Consider the following 17092-nt stretch of genomic DNA (forward strand, 5'->3'; position numbering starts at 1 on the left):
ATGAATTGAGATTTCTTGCCACCAGGATGCTTTTTTAGTTCTAATTTGAAATGTGCATTCTGTACTAGGAACGAAGTCACCCAGCTCCTGCTACAAGAATTACCTCTTTATACTACTTTTTAAACAACTTTAGCTTATAAACTAACAAAATAACTAAAGTTTGAGGATTGTCAAGATTGAAACAAAAAAACACAGCTTTCTTTTCCAGTCACTCTTTTTTTTTACCTCTAAACCCAAGCCTAAACTTAGGCCTCATTCACGCAAACTGATCTGTTCAGGTGGACCCTGCACCATGCATTCACATGGCTTAGACTTCTGGATCAAAGTCAAAGACTGTAACTCTTCATATGATGTGCCATGCACTGTTGTGGCACTGTATAAATTAATAATATACAACTTCAGAGCTCAGTTTCTCTCTGAGAGAGATTCTCTCATCTCATTGCAAAATTCAGTCTAAATCATTCTTGCCCGCAGTGTGCATCCTACTTTGCAGACTTGGCTATGCGACAGGTTTGTGACCCTGTATTGTTGGAATGAGCGATTGGTGTTCAAGTCATTGCTTAATTGGAGCTAGGTCTAAGCATTTCTGAGTTTAAGGTTTCAGAGTAGCAGCCGTGTTAGTCTGTATTCGCAAAAAGAAAAGGAGTACTTGTGGCACCTTAGAGACTAACAATTTATTTGAGCAAAAGCTTTCGGGAGTGACAGCTCACTTCATCGGATGCATTCAGTGAGCTGTAGCTCATGAAAGTTTATGCTCAAATAAATTTGTTAGTCTCTAAGGTGCCACAAGTCCTCCTTTTCTCTTTGAGTTTAAGGTGTTCATTTTGATGAGAAATGCAGATGTTACAGAGAATATCACCCAAACTAGAACTAACATTCTGTTAAATACTTCTGAACTGAAACACCAGTGTCACAATAAGAAATCTAAAAGACTGTACAACAATGAATTATTAATTTCCAAATCACAGGGAAGCGGCTTGGTCTAGTGGCTAGGGTACAGGATTGGGAGTCAGGTGACTTAGGTTCTCTTACTCGCTGGGTCCCGCTGATCTTGGGGAAATCACTTAACCTGTTCGTTAGTTTCCCCATCTTTGTAAAAGTTCTTTGAGATCTATAGATGAAAAGCATTATGTGAAGTCCAACTAATATTATTAGAGTTGGGCAGCCATGCAGTTGGGGGCAGTATAGTAAGCTCCACCTTGTGCTGGAGTTAGCAAACAGTGGTTGCACTTGCGGTACACACAAAGGCTCTGGGAGGAATTCTTCCTCATTCAGACGGAATACTTCCTAGCACTGTTCCTGGAGTCATGCAACTCTGTAATGCCCCCAATGCAGGGCTGTGCCTTAAAGGCACAACTGAGTCTACCTATACAAAAAACACAAAAGCACTGGGGCCCACAGGGAGATACTGTTTTATGTCCTAAGTTCTGAACTGTGTTACATCAGAGTAACTCCACTGAAGTGAGAGGAAATAATTTGGAGATAGACTAACATAGCTGAGAGCTGAATTTAACTCTTATGGTGTTTTTTATGTAAAATAAATATAGTCTGTTTCAGAACATTTCCACTGATCCTTCAGTAGTGAATTGCCTCCTTGAGAGAGACCAGAGATCATCCAACACTTTGAGAGGATACCTAGGACTTCAGCCCACGAGTCATCAGCAGTGTACAGCCATCTTTGTCACATGATTTTACATAAACTATTTTTTTTTAATTTTGAGAGAACAATTCTCAACTTCAGAAAACAAAACTACGCAAATTGCCCTTACAAATAAGAATAGAAAAGTCAAAGTTCCTTTGTTTTCTGAAACATCCCAACTTTTGAGTGCTTAACTTTGCAGTCTTAACAATAGTCTTTTAACACAGTTTCTTTGTACGATAATTAATATAATACGGAAATCCTATTTCTGGGCTCTGCTGCATCCCTTTTACTATACTAATTCAGCTAGCAAAGAGGGGCCAAAAAGATGGCTTAAATCATCTTCCAGCAAATACCACATGCATAGGGAACTTCCCCAGGTCACGTAGGGCTGGTTGATCACTTACACACTGCCCTCATCCCACACAGCCCCAAGAGGAGAGGTGTTCTGGCAAAGGGAAGGAGGTGGGTTGAAGGGAAGTGAAGTCTGGCCAGAGCACTCTGATCTCTGGCTATTCTGGGCTGTTGAAGTGACCCACCTGTGGCCACTCAAAGCCACCATAAAGTAGACTAGCTCCTAGGTTTAAATCAACCTCTGACTTAAAACTAATTTTGCCCCCTTTTCTTTGGTGGTACTTCCAGAAGGGTGCATCTCAGAGTCAGGTCATTATATATGTCTCAGATCCTGGATAATTAGTGTCTGGATTGTGAGATGTGGTGTTTTTCAGCTACCAAAATAATTCAGTTAAATCTCTTCCTTAAAACCATGTCATGGGGTAGAATTCTGCTTTAATATTCAAGGGGTGATTTAATATGAATTTTCATAAGGTGTAAATATAGTATAATGTAGAGAGTAGTAATGTTTTTGTTTCTGGTCTTCCCCCTTTCCAATCTAGTTCTAGTTTTGATGTTTGTAGTATGGATGAAACGCCGTGATAAGGAGCGTCAGGCCAAACAGCTGTTGATTGATCCAGAAGATGACGTAAGAGACAACATTCTGAAATATGATGAAGAAGGTGGTGGAGAAGAAGACCAGGTGAGAAATGTGGTTAGTGCTTCTAATATGTAGGTTTAGACCTGAAGGTGTAATAAATCTTCTTTTCCATTACCACATTGTATAACATAGCCAGTTCTTGCAATGAATTATACACATGCTGAGTAATAGACAGAATCCTGAAAGCAGGCACTGTTTTCCAGTGAGGTCTCATCAGTGTTATAGGTGTCCAACTCCTGCCTTTTGCATGAAATGTAAAACCAGTATCTTGTCCACTTATAGGTATTAAGCTTCCCTTCGCATTCTGGTGAAATTCCAACTTAGGTAACTACATTTAAAAGAAAATTAAAATACCCTTCATTTCAATTTTTAAATGTTATTCTTCACTACCTCTCTAAAATACTGTTGTGTAGAGTCACTGATGCAGAATGGCTAATGCATTCCACTCTGAACATCACCGTATTTCAGTGGTAAATGAATGCTTCCAATATTTTATAATCAGTAAAACTCTTTGAGGTTCTTGTGGATGAAAGGTCCTTTGTAAATACTAGCTAATCAGAGATTGGCCAATGCTGGAACAGCAGATTAGAAACCCTTTACATTTCAATTGAGTATCAAGGAAGAGGATGATGGGTGTTCCATGCCCAAAGGAGAATGCTGCCCTATGATATGTTTACAAGTTGGCACTATATGCATCCATCCTCTCCTCCACCTTTGGAAGCACCATCATTGGAATACCAGAATGCTGGGACAGGTAGACATATCTCTGGTGAATGTGCTGTTTTTAACGATGGGGTAGAGTCAGCCAAGCAGTGTGAGATCACGTACTGCAGGCAGCCACCGTGAACAAAAACTGCATACCCTCCATAAATGGAGCTTTCTTACCGGTGCTGAGTACTGAACACGTGGTAGAAGAAGGAGCTGCAAATGATAACAGCTGGGAAGAGAGGGAGAATATCCTTGTCTCCCACTGAGTCAAGGTGCACAGCTGCAAACAAGAAGGCTGAGGGGTATTTTTATAAAATTGAGGACTTTTGGCCATGACTCCATGGACACCTCCTGAAGATAAACCTTGGGGTTATTGTTGAGAACCAGTGTTCTAATTAGTACCTCATGGGGCTCAGTACACAAAGCCCTGTCACTGCAAAGTTCCATTGAGTAGTGTTAGATTCTTAACCAAAATGTACACTCAACTACTGAGGTGTTATTTTTCAGGGGAGCGGGGAAAGGAAGGGATCCAATAAGACATTTTACCATGTAAAAACTAGAGTTCCATCTGAGTTTAACTGGGTAATAGGCATTCATAGTTCTCTTTTTGTACAGTATAATGCAAAATTTAGATATCTGAAATGCATGTTTGAAATGGCCTAACAAGTTCCCTGCAAGTAGCAGTCATATCTGCCACAGGCACTGGGCATAGCAAGGTATTGCAGATGTAGACTTACCTATACAACATTCTAAACAATAGACGTTAGCCATTAGCCCTTTCTTATGTATGTGCCTTTGCCATAAATGACATATGAGAGATTTCTTCTGGTAGCGTCTATATTTCCAGCACTTTCAGAATAGCAATTGAAATTGCAGTTCTAGTCTCTTTTCAAAATAAGGCCTCCTAGAGAAAACTGCAGCCCTTTTAGTACGATCAAGGTCAATCCAGTGTGAAATTAAACCAAGGAAAAATTGTATTGTTACCCCACATCCACAAGCGAGCAATGAAGGACGGAGAGAATGCTTTTTATCAATATTAACATTAGGCTAAAAATGTCAGGATTGACTGAGCAAAAAACTTAGGTGGAAAGCAATAATATGACTCCAGAACACTGAGGAATCAAACAAAACCTTGTCTTCCACAGCAGAATAAGGTGCCATGTTCAAAGCTTCTGTCACAGCTCAATGAAAGCACTGCATATTTTAACAGCAACAGATATTTCCCCAACCAATGGCTTTTTAACACTTTATTTATTTTTTCGTCCCAGTCATTTAAAAATTGTTTAAGCTGTATACTTTTTTGAACAGCTAGTTAATAATGTGTGTGACATTTTGTTATTTTTCCCTCGCGTATCTTGGGGCCCTTGAATTACATGTGGTTCGTCTTAGTGCTCAGATATGGTGAGCAGTGCCATAGAAATGTCAATTAATTCATTAAATAGTTGTTGTAGTACAATCTGAAATTGAATTACTGTGAGATGTTCTTTTCTTACCAGTCATGCAGTCTTTTTTTTTTTCCTGAGCTGCTATTGCAAAATTCATGAAAGACGTATGTCATCTTCTCTCTTATGGTCTTCCTACAAGGAATCAAAATGGAGTTTTCAATAACCAATGGCATGACTGGCTGCCTTTGGATGTTGTATCCAGTTACTGCTCTCATTCACAAGTCACGTGAATGAATACCTTATGCTATTTGATGTTTGAGATTTTTAGAATGGTATTTGATGGGATGGGATGTGACTGGCAGTATTTGAATACAAACCAAACATTGGTTCTTTCTCTAGTTAATAGTAATCTCTTTCAGATTAGCATTGAGGGCAGCATCATGTTATTTTCAGTTTTAGATTTTGTACATAATAGTGATGGTTCTGTGGCAATATTTCATCATTCTGGTTTTTAAAAGAGAGGCAGCCATAGCCTGTATTACAAACTCTGCTTGTATTGCACTTCTTCCCTGTGTCCCAGCACTGGCGAGGGGCATGATTTCTATCCCTTCAGCGCTGATTTATCCTGTGGTAAGCAGAAGGCTAGAGATGAGTGTGAAGGTTACCATGGCCTCACATCAACAGATACATCCTTCTGATGTCAGACAATATCACCACTATATCATAGGCAAATAAATTTAGATTAGCAAGAGAGACTTCCCGGCATAAAGAGGTGATGTTCCATTTAAGATGGGTAGAAAGAGTCCCCTAAGTACTGAAGACAGCTGTTGACTCGCAGGGTGTGGGGGGGAGGGGATGGAGTTGTTTATTTTCCAGTGTTTGTTAATACGGTCAATGGAGTACAAGACAACAAGCGAGATTGTCAGCTGGTGTAAATTGGCATAGTTCTGTTGACTTCAAAAGCTAAGGATCTAGCCCAACATTTTTATAGGGAAAGAAAATCGTTGCAATCTGAATATTATCCCATACTTATCGCCTGACATTTGCATATCTAGTTTAGGCTTTAGACAAGTTCTGTAGTCGCCCATCACAGCACTGATTATCAACAGATTACATGACTTTGAGGTTGCCATAGTTAGTAAATGTGATAGGTGTAATAGACAAATGACTGGCACTATGATGCTCTCCCTTGGAATGATGTGCACTCAATTTGTAACCACTACAGTCAGCTCTAAATATCCAAACCTTATACTGACTCAGTGTTAATGCACCTAGCACATGGTGCAACACAGTTGATATATATAGTAATTCATTTTAAAATATAAATCAGGATACTGATGTGGTTTACATGAAGCCACTGGGGTGTTTGACTTGGATATCAAAGTAAATGTTGACCAAATAACATTGAACCATTCCCTTCTTTTCTCATTGTATTAGGTTATATAACAATTTTTCTTTAGTAAGTTAAGTTGATACTCAAATCCCCTGTTAACTCTGGGACCAATTGTGCAATCCTTACTCCTGTTGAATAGCATTTATGCAGTTGGTCCCGTTGAAGTCAGTAGGACTGCTCAGGTGAGTAAGTGCTACTCATCATATGTGTTGCAGGATTTGGACCTATTGTTTTAGACTTATATTTTTGTCTTGCCTACAACCCTCTTCATTCCAAGAGTTTCTAAGTCAATGTTAAGATTTTTCTGAGTATATTTTCCCTTAAGATCTTAGTTCTCTACAGGAGACACTCTTATTCAAAAACTATCTAGAAAGCCTACAGCTCAGATGTGTGTCATCATTTTGATTATAAGAATTATTTTGTGTATGAGAGAGAGAGAGAGAGAGAAATCATTCACTAGCATTACTATACTTAGTAGTATTTATTTTAGAGGTGATAATCAGAACATTAAAAATAAAAACAGAATGGACTTGTGCAGGAATGGATCTAATTTCTAAATTGCACATAAAGTATTTGTCATGTTACAGAATGATTAAGCTTATTTATAATTCCTGATAATTAGAAGAACAGACTTGTTCTAGCACTTAAGTCGTGAAATATGCTTGATATTTGAGTAGCCTTCTGAGTTTATCCAGTCAGCCTTTGACTCTTTCTACTCTGCTCTTTAAAATACCAAAAGAAAATGCACTTAAGGAAATTTTAAGTAATCTCTTCCTAGTTACCTAGATCTTAACAGCTGATCAGTTTTGTGCTGTGGACCCTACTGGTATTTTTCTTGTATATATGAAGATACTGCTTATTTACCGATCAAAGTGTAAACTCCTACTATCATGTTTTATTTTTACCTTCCTATCAGACAAGTGACATAAAAGGGCTTACCAGATCATTTTCCCTCCTCATTTATCCTTTGTTTTGTGTTAGATAAGATTGTCATTCATTTTATATCGAGTTCTTAATGATAATGATAAACTAACTGCTATAAGCCAGTAGGCATCTCCATTATTATCATTAAAAGGAAATTCCTACTGGGATCAAATTTGCATATTAAAAATTTTGACTTTTTTTTCTGAATGATTACATACAATGCTCATGTGCAGGAATTATTTTCATTCCTTTGTGAACCGTTCCCTAATTATAGAAAAGGTAATGTTTTCTTAATTCCATTACAAAAATCGTTGCAATATATTTTATCCTGTCTAGAATCTGGGGCCTTGTATAGAGCTTTATCTGTAGCTTGGGTTTAACTTTCACTTTTTATTAATAAAAAAAGCTAGCTGGATCTTTGGTTATCTTAGGAAATTATAAAGTTGTCGTGCTCCAGATAGACTGATAATAAAAACAAATGGGAAAAACCAAGGCAGCAGAAAGTAACAGAAAAGTGAATGGAAAATAAAAAAAGGCGTCAACTATTGGTGAAGCTATGGCTTTTCATAAATAGCAACACTCCTGCAAAACTGCACCACCTATGTAGATCACTGCACTTCCTGAAGCCTGTTGACTTGAGCCACTGTCGGATTCAGCCTGCAAAGTACACCTTGTAGTATCGGGACCAATATTTTCAGTGTAAACTCCCTTCCAGGTTAGGGTTTGGGGGTGTTTAAGAGGTAACTTAAGCTAAGTGGGTACAACAGCAGAGAAATTCTGCTGAAATTGATTGTTCTTCTAGTGAATGGGTCTGAGCCTTAGAGATTGGTCAAGTCAAATTGCAATATGGAGTGCCTGGGTATGATTCCTAAAAGTCCTACATTTAAAATAAAAGGCAGCTGTGATTCCACACACAGTTACTTGGGCTGTGCATGCAGCTTGGGTAATTGTATATGAAAATATCTAGCTAGGTGGCCAACTAGACATTTGTGTATGCAGTCATGCAGTTTACACACACAGTCACAGGAATTGTGGACAGTCATATTTGAACTCTTATGAGTTTATTCATGGATCTGAGCATTATCTTGAAAAATTGGCCCTACTTGTGCACTGTGTTTTGTATTTTACAGAGGTCGCTAGCTCGTTCACTTGATTGAGAATCTGGCTTGTGCAGTTATGATACATACTCATGTAGACCAGATCCAGTTCTCTAATTACACACAGTATAATTCACTGATTCACAAGAAAAATCTGTTAAACTCTTGATAATGATTTAAGTAAATACCTTAACATTCAAATATAACCAGAGCAGCTGGTCCAGAACAGGAAGAGTAGGTCGTAGCTGCCCTGTTCATCGGGAGTCTGCAAAAACCTGCAATTCAGACAGAAGGGAACACTACCCAGTCTGAAGACGCTAGTAATAGTCTGTCAGGTTTACCTACCCATTTTTAGATGTTTCGAGCCACAATCAAACACAGCTGGCATTGCCTTTTAGCATTTTTTAAAATTACCTTTGGTTGCTTTCAAAGCCATGACATTGCTTCTACCTTAAGAAAAAACATGGTATATAAAAATCCTCTTTGAGGAAACTTAATCTTGAAAGGTGCCAGTGTTTTGCTGTGCATTTCTCTAATTAGATTAAATTAAATTATAGATGTATTCATGGTGGAACTTCGTGGCACGAGACGCACCTTCTTCTCTGGAGTAGTGTGGAAGGATGCATGTTGACTGTGGCATGTTAGTGGTGTCCCTAGCCCCTGTTTACCAGAAGCTGGGAATGGACAACAGAGGATGGATCGCTGATGATTAGCTGTTTGGTTCATTATCTCTGGAGCCCCTGGTTTTGGCCACTGTTGGAAGACAGGATATTGGGCTAGATGGACGTTTGGTCTGACTATGAGAATACTTCCAGGGGTCCCAGCACAGTGCCTCTTGCTACACTTGTTGCAAAGATGTAGCCTGCACTCTCCAAGACATTCCCCTGTAGGTATATGCTGGTGTGCTGGGGGAAGAGAGGGCAATGTCTCCATCCTACTGAATTAGACAACCTCCCCACAACTGCTTGACTTGTTCCCCTCTTTCACTCCAAGATATGTAGACAGAATAAAGCATAATTTGGCCAATTTCAGAGCTACAGTCTTCCAAACTCTTAACAGCTTTCAAGTACTGAGCATATCAAAATATTTCCTATTATTTTGTTTTGTTCCAATTTGGATTGCACAGCTGTATCAAATACTTGCTTTGCCCCAATCAATGCAACTGTGTCAGTTTTCACACATTAAATTTGGGATGCACCTGAATACCTGGGAATATAACCTTATACTTTGCTTAATACTATAACCTATATAATGTGTGCCTATCCCTATAATTTAAATATGCATGGCTGCAGTCCAATCTTTCAGTTTTACTCAGGAGAACTGATACATTGTAATTGGATTCCCTTCAAATACATCTGTTTTGGGGTTTTTTATTAATGGTAAAATTTCTCCTATCTGTAAATCATTTTGAGATGCTTAGTATGAAGGATGTTGCATAAAAGTACTTTGTATTGTATTCCTGATGCACTTACTGAAACCCAGTTTCGAGTTATATATTCCTTGGCATAATTAGTTTTTTTTCCCACTTGCAGCGGTGTCACATGCTTATTAGAGGGTCAGTTGTTGGTCCTTGAAACTACATAAGAGATTGTTCTTGATAGTATTCACTGCAGACAGTGCCATTTGTTAAACTGAACCACTTTCAAACATTTTTCATTCAGTTACCAGTCAGAGATACGATAACTTGTCAGACAGTTGTGAGACAGAGGCGCTATATGTGCATTGTATATACTTTGTCCCTTCATAATGATAGCATTCCAGACTCTAGTAACCATCAAATGAGTATTTATATGTCTGTCTTTCATTTAGTTTACCATACTTCCCTGATTTAAGGACCTATTAAGCTTAAATATACATGGGCTTCTGGGACCATACAGCCGTTCTGAAATGCAGCACGTACATTAGACGTATCTATTCCAGAAAAAGGTCTGCCCGCTGTCCAAGTAAAATAAATTGGAGGGGCTCAAAGCTTCTGTGTAGTGGCCACTGAGCACCACTATTCCTGGTCTGTCTTCTCATCTCCTGCTGGGATTCTTCAGAAATCCAATGGTGAGAGGGGCGGTTGCTTTTTATAATCACCTTTCCTGCCCTCAATTCGTGATCAAGACCTCATCCCCCAGTGCTGTTATAAGAAGGGAAGTTTCACCTGCTTAGTAGTGAGTTCCTCCTTTCTCTTCCCTTCATTGCCATGAGGGGAAAGTGCCTTCAGTTGGATGTGCCCCCAGCCCAGTCTTCTGTCTCTCAGTGGTATTTGTAATGAGGACATTAGCCAGGGAGAAATTATAGTGACAGCCCTCTCTTAGGCCGCTGAGAAGACTTCTGTCTTCCTGTAACTGAACTGCTGAGGGAGCGTGTTTTGTTGCTGTGGGCCAAGTTGAAGCTTTTTTTATTCGTATGTTTACTTACTCTTTTGGAGGCAAGTGAACATATCCAGGGGGCCTTCCCCAGTTTCCTGCAATCAGGTTTTGATTCTCACTGACCTAGGTCTTTGGAAGGAAGGTTGAGACTGGATTACAGCTATCCTACACCATGAAAGGGGAGAGGTTTTCAATTTAGGAGTGAGGACTGGTGGGTGACAACTGCCCTGTAGTGTCAGGAGGAAGTTGTTTAGGCACATATCAAGGGGATAGGGGAGGAACCTCTCTGTTTGGACTGGGGTATACTCTTGGATGAGTGATTTCTGGGGATTGTAAAATGGCATTTTTATCTTATTCTGGTCATTGAGAAATTTGGTATGTGCTTCCAGGTGCTGTGGAGTTAGAGATCCAGAAAGGAATCAACTTTGGGGTTTGGACCCTTTTACGCACCTCCTACTTAAGAAGCAGTTAATTTCTGGGGCTTGGCCAGTTGGTTGACATTTAAGATCTGTCTCAGCTGGTGTCAGGGTTCAGGAATGCAAAGCAGGATCTAACAGTGACCCAAATCTCCCCTCAGAGCTCTCCATTGCAAAGTCACCACCATCCATGATTTAAAGGGATATTGTCAGCTTTATTTTTTTTTTAAATAGCCTAATTCAGAAATCTCAAGTTTCTGCTAGCACACCCTTTCAATAATACATCCAGATTTTTTTTTCTTTATACCTTTCTTTAAAAAATGAGAGGGGAAAAAAGTAAGATTTTTCTGCTTCAGTGCTGATGTTTACAAGGAACTTTTCAGCAAGGCTGAGAAACAATACCAAAGATAACCTGAGCTTCCTGTCTCATGTATCTACAAGACAGTGACAATATACAAAGTGCCACCAAATGCACTAAAAGAACAAACTGAAAAATAGTGAGAAATCATATATTTAGCTAATTTATTTCAGTATTTAGCAGCAATAATAGGCAAAATATTTCCTAGTAAAATGTCATTTTTTTTCAAGTTGGTAGTATAATGTAATCATTTAGGATTTTATTATGGAGATCTGGTTTGATAATTTGGTTGGCACGATATTGGCACAGATTCTTCCAAAGAGGTACTGCAGTGAGGCTGTCCTGGGAGATTGCTGGGAAGGAGATATAGCTTTTTGTATCTGATCTAGTGCAAGAGCTGCCTAGTGTCAGGGCTGGGCTGTGGGTGGCTTGTGTGCACCGGTCAGCTACTAAATTGCAGTCAGGAGATGAGTAGCGGTGTCAGGGTCAAGTTAGGTCAGGATACCTGGAAGTCAGCATCAGGCCCCAAGTTATAGACAACATGCAAATAGCAGAGTTAGGGACAAACTAGGGTCAGAAGCCAGAGCAAAGAAAGGTCTGGAGCAAAAGCAAACAGCTCAGACAGCTCCCCATGATGGCTTCCCAGTTTATAGAGCAGCATAAGCCAACTAGTGGGCTGTCAGAGGCCGCCAATCAGGCCATGCAGAGCGGTACTTCCTGAAGAGCCTAGCTTCATAGGGTCCTCCAGCGGAAACCCAGCCCAAGCTTCCAATGACGATGCAGAAGTATCAGTGGCCTAGAACATCCCAGGTTCTAGTCCTGCTGGTTCTTCTTCAAGTGCTTGCTCATGTTCATTCCATATTAGGTGTGTGTGCTCGCCACATGCACCTGTGCTGGAAGTTTTTCTTTCAGCAGTATCCGTAGGGGACCAGCTCTGGCGCCCTCTGGAGTGGCGCCCGCATGGTGCGATATAAGGGGTGCCGCCGGCTCCCCCCACCCTCAGTTCCTTCTTGCCACCAGTGACGGTGCTGGAATGTCTGCTGCTTTGGCTAGTGTTACCTGTTCTCTGTTCTTGTGAACTTAAATAACCTGTGATTTAGTTGTATATAGTTAGTAGTTAAAATAGTTACCCTTAATTGTAGTTTAGAGTCTTTGTGAGTTCTGAACGGGACTCAGCCTGGGGACAGGGCATGTGCTACCTCCAAAAACAAAGACTCAAGGAGGCTGAATCTTTTTGGATGCAAAGTTTATTCATCTTCCAGCCTGCAATTGATTGTGGCCAACCACCAGGCCCTCCTGGGCTGCTGTGACTTTAACATGTGGCAGACCATGGCCAAGTTCAAGGGTTCCCTTCCTGAAGGATCCTGGAAGGAATTCTGAGTGATCCTCGGTGAAGGCATGGCCAGGGTGGCCTTCCAGGCAGCATCTGATGCAGCGGACTCTGCCACCCACTCCATGGGCTCCGCCCTCTCCATGCGGCACACTTTCTGCCTGCTCCTCTCAGGCTTATCCAGTGAAGCTCAGCAGTCAATGAAGGACCTTCCCTTCAATGGCCAGACCCTGTTTGCAGAACAGACAGCAAGCTGCATGGTTTGAAGGACTCCCTTACCACCCTGAAAACTCTGGGGCTTTATGTCCCAGGTCAGACGTGTAAGCGGTTCAAGCCGCAGCAGCCTCAGGGACAAGAGAGCCAGTCTTGGCAGGACCTGCCTCACAAGAAAGCCAAAGGCTACAAACGCCGTCCGAGCCACACTCCTCCACTCTCTGCTCAGTCGGGCTCAACCCGAAACAAGCAGGGGGCCAAACGATCATTTTGAGGGTGTGCCCGAAGGCAACCTACCAGACCAGTGGTCGGAAACTTGTGGACTGCATACGGCCCATCAGGGTAATCCACTGGCGGGCCATGAACAGTGTTTACATTGACCGTCCATAGGCACGGCCGCCTGCAGCTCCCAGTGGCCATTGTTCACCATTCCCAGCCAATGTGAGCTGCAGAAAGCAGCACAGGCTGCAAGGACTTGCTGGTTGCCACTTACCACAGCTCCCATTGGCTAGGAACGGCAAACCAGCCACTGGGAGGTGCGGGTGGCCTTGCCTGCGGACGGTCAATGTAAACACTGTCTCACGGCCCACCAGCAGATTATCCTGATGGGCTGCGTGCAGGCCGCAGGTTGCCCCCCACTGCAGCAGGCTATTCCCCGGATCCATCTTCCCCGTTTTTTATACCTTTCTGTGAAATCCTACTCGCCTCCATTGGTACTGCTTGGGAGTCATCTAATACGGAATGGACATGAGCAAGCACTTGAAGAAGAAAAGGCAGTTACCTTTTTCCGTTACTGTTCTTCAAGATGTGTTGCTTATGTCCATTCCATGACCTGCCCTCCTTTCCCACTGCTGGAGTTCCGGCAAGAAGGAACTGAGGGATGGGGGAACCGGTGGTACCCCTTATACCGCGCCATGCGGGCACCACTCCAGGGGGCGCCAGAGCTAGTCCCCTACGGATACTACTGAGAGAAAAACTTCCAGCACCAGTGCACGTGGCGAGCACACACCTAACATGGCACGGACATGAGCAACACATCTCAAAGAACACCAGTTATGGAAAAAGTTAGCTGTCTTTTCTTACATCTAGTCACAAAGTATGGTTAATTTGATCTACCTGATGTGAAATTCCCTGGGAGGGACTAAAATTTGAGAGCTGCTGGAGATTGAGCTAGACAGAAGAAGATGATGATACTGGTAAGTAAAGGGAGCCTCTGAGGATATGTCTACACAGCCCATGGCAGCAAATCTCTCAGCCTAGGTCAGCAGACTCAGGCTTGCAGGGCTCATGCTAGAACTCTAAGAACAGCTGAGTAGATAGTGTGTTGATTAGACTCAGGCTCTGAAGCCTGCCCCCCTCAAGAGGCATCAGAGCCTGAGCTCCAGCCAAAGCCGCAACTTCAAAGTGCTGTTTATAGATATACTCTTAGAGCACTAGTGCAAGCCGTTCAGGCCTGAGGCCGTCAACCTGGGCTGTGAAGAGATACCCTGAAAGATTTGGCAGGCATTGCCTGCTGTCTTCGCTGATAGATTTCCAGCCTTGTTCATCATATTCGTAAACAAGGGCCAAACAGTGATTTGGCTGCATGTTTAAAGAGGGAAAGAGGAAATGTCTTAAATAGTCAGGACCCAAACTATATAGGGCTTTCTAGATTAATATCAACTCCATGAATGCAAAAAGGAAGCCAGTGCAATACATGCAGCACATGGGGTATGTGCTAAACACTGATTGCACTACTAAATAGATAGGCCATCATTTTCTGCGCTACATGAAGCTCAGGAGCAGTTTTCAAGGATAGTCCTAAACAGCGTGTGCTAAAACAGTTAACCCCAGAGGGTGTCATAGAGATTCATGGCACAACATAGAGAAAGACACCCAGGTGGCTGGGTAAAAAGCACTGACTCACTGTTTTTACCTGTGATTCCAAAAGTATACTGACGTCTACCATTTCCCCTCATTCAAAAAGTAGAATTGGTTTTAGACAGAAAGTTCTCCACTCCGGAATTCACATCTGTCGTCTGGTTTCCAGAACTCCATGTCAAAGTATAATAAGGCCCATCTCTTTTCTCAATCTTTGGGCCAATTTAGAATTATTTTGGTGGAGTGGTCAGGATCCTACCCATGGCTCTCTGATAAATATTTTAATGACGTTTTAATGGTATCAGAGAATATATGCTGATAATAGGCACAATACATACCTTGGTGAATGCCGTCCCTGATAATGACATTCCTGTGAGACAGTTTCAATAGCTGGAAAACAAGGCAGGGGAGTATTATAGACTGAGCTCTGAGAACCAACAGGTCTAGGTGGCTGTGTAAAAACAAACTTGGCATTAGTAGAACTCACTTGCAATAGAAGGTAACCTCCATATCTGTAGAGACCAGGAATATTTACAAACTTACCAAAAAAGAGTGCTACCATATTTAAATTATTGTGCCTGACTTGTTTGTTCTTGCTGTATGATTGTTGTTCAAAAATGCCTTTTTTTAACATCATTATAAAAATTGAATGGGCCTCACAGTTGTATTAAATTGGTTATTAACCATATTTCCTCGAGTGCGTCCTCATGAAATGCTGAGTACAAAAATCAAGAAATTGTTTTTCATTCCTCTCTGTTGATGTTTTCCACATTTGTCTTTCATGAGGGTGTGGGAAGTATATTTAGAGTCTGTTTTCATAATTTCTAAAAATTTAAATCAAAATTCTGCTTTGTCTTTCCTTGAATTTTCTGATATGACATGTCGCTAAACTATTTTGGATTATTTTACTTAATAGAGGGAAAGGATGAAGAGCTCTTTCTTCCTTTTGTACACCTTTCATCAGTTCTTACATTGTATTGACCTCACATACTGTTTAGTAGAGACTGCTTTATTATTCTGTTTTGTGTATTGAGCACTTTAAAGAGGAAGAGTTTATCAGCTAATTCAAAAACAGGCAATAAATTTTAAATGTATGCAATTCCATTCCCAGAGCTCATCAATGCTATTCCACCTTTTTATCTACATATTTATGGCCATCAAAAAGTCTCAATCCCAAAGCTGAGGAACAGTAACAAATTTTGGGATGGAGAGTGCAAATGACAATTTGTTACAATTCTCCCAAATTTTACTGCTATCAGCAAACCTGTTCACCCACCCATCTGCATGACCCCTTTTATTACAAAGTAACATTTTCAAAAACACCCTATGTCACATTTTCTGAAGTGCCTTTCATGAGACCCACTACAGACAGAGAGCTCCAATTCTAAATAATAATCTTTACTAGGCCAACTCTATGTGGAAAAGTAATGTTAAATGATATTATGGGATTTTCAACATTTCCAATAAATTCAGTTGGTATTGTTTAACTCCTTACATCTTCCTCTGAAACTACCTTCAGGACCATAATTTTAAAAAACAATCTTTATATTTAATTGAGATGATAGCCAGACATGGCATAGTCCTGGTCTAAATATTCATGGGCCAGATCCTGATCCCCACTTCAGTGTGCAAAGCATCCAGAAAGTCAATGGATCCAACTCCATGAGGAGTTCGTCTATACAGGGGACACTCTCTGATGGCAGAGGACCACCACATCAGCTCCTACACTCCCCACAACCCAAGTCCCAGCATAGGGGGTGTCAGGGTTCCTTCCCCACTCTGAACTCTAGGGTACACATGTGGGGACCCGCATGAAAGACCCCCTAAGCTTATTCTTACCAGCTTAGGTTAAAACTTCCCCAAGTTACAAACTTTGCCTTGTCTTTGAACAGTATGCTGCCACCACCAAGCGTTTTAAAATAAGAACAGGGAAAGAGACCACTTGGAGACATCTTCCCCACAAAATATCACCCCATGCCTTACACACTCCCTTTCCTGGGGAGGCTTGAGTATAATATCCTAACCAATTGGTTACAGAATCATCAAAGACCCAAACCCCTGGATCTTGGAACAATGAAAAAATCAGTCAGGTTCTTAAAAGAAAGATTTTATGAAAGAAAGAAAGAAAGAAAGAAAGAAAGAAAGAAAGAAAGAAAGAAAGAAAGAAAGAAAGAAAGAAAGAAAGAAAGAAAGGAAGGAAGGAAAGAAGGTTAAAATCAGGATGGAAAGGGTATTCAGATTCAAAACACAGAGGATCCCCTTCTGGGCAAAACCTTAAAGTTACAGAAAACAGGAATAAACCTCCCTCTTAACACAGGGAAAATTCACATAAAACAAAAGATAAACTAATCCGCCTTGCCTGGCTTACCTATACTGGTTGCAATATTGAGACTTGGATTAGGATGGGTTGGAGAAGAT

The 17092-nt window shown here is 41.0% G+C and overlaps 1 protein-coding gene across 2 annotated transcripts in view; it reads left to right on the forward strand.

Moving 5' to 3' along the window:
• CDH2 (cadherin 2) overlaps window positions 1-17092 on the forward strand; it is a 175030-nt gene that overhangs the window by 145294 nt on the left and 12644 nt on the right. Inside the window, exon 14 of one of the 2 annotated variants that reach the window (XM_073331332.1) lies at window positions 2536-2687. In XM_073331332.1, coding sequence (XP_073187433.1) covers window positions 2536-2687 — 152 coding nt within the window. The remainder of the gene's footprint in view (window positions 1-2535; window positions 2688-17092) is intronic. The other variant, XM_073331333.1, reaches the window with a different exon arrangement.

This window comes from Lepidochelys kempii, chromosome 2 (genome assembly GCF_965140265.1).
Source record: "Lepidochelys kempii isolate rLepKem1 chromosome 2, rLepKem1.hap2, whole genome shotgun sequence".
Taxonomy (NCBI): domain Eukaryota; kingdom Metazoa; phylum Chordata; order Testudines; family Cheloniidae; genus Lepidochelys; species Lepidochelys kempii.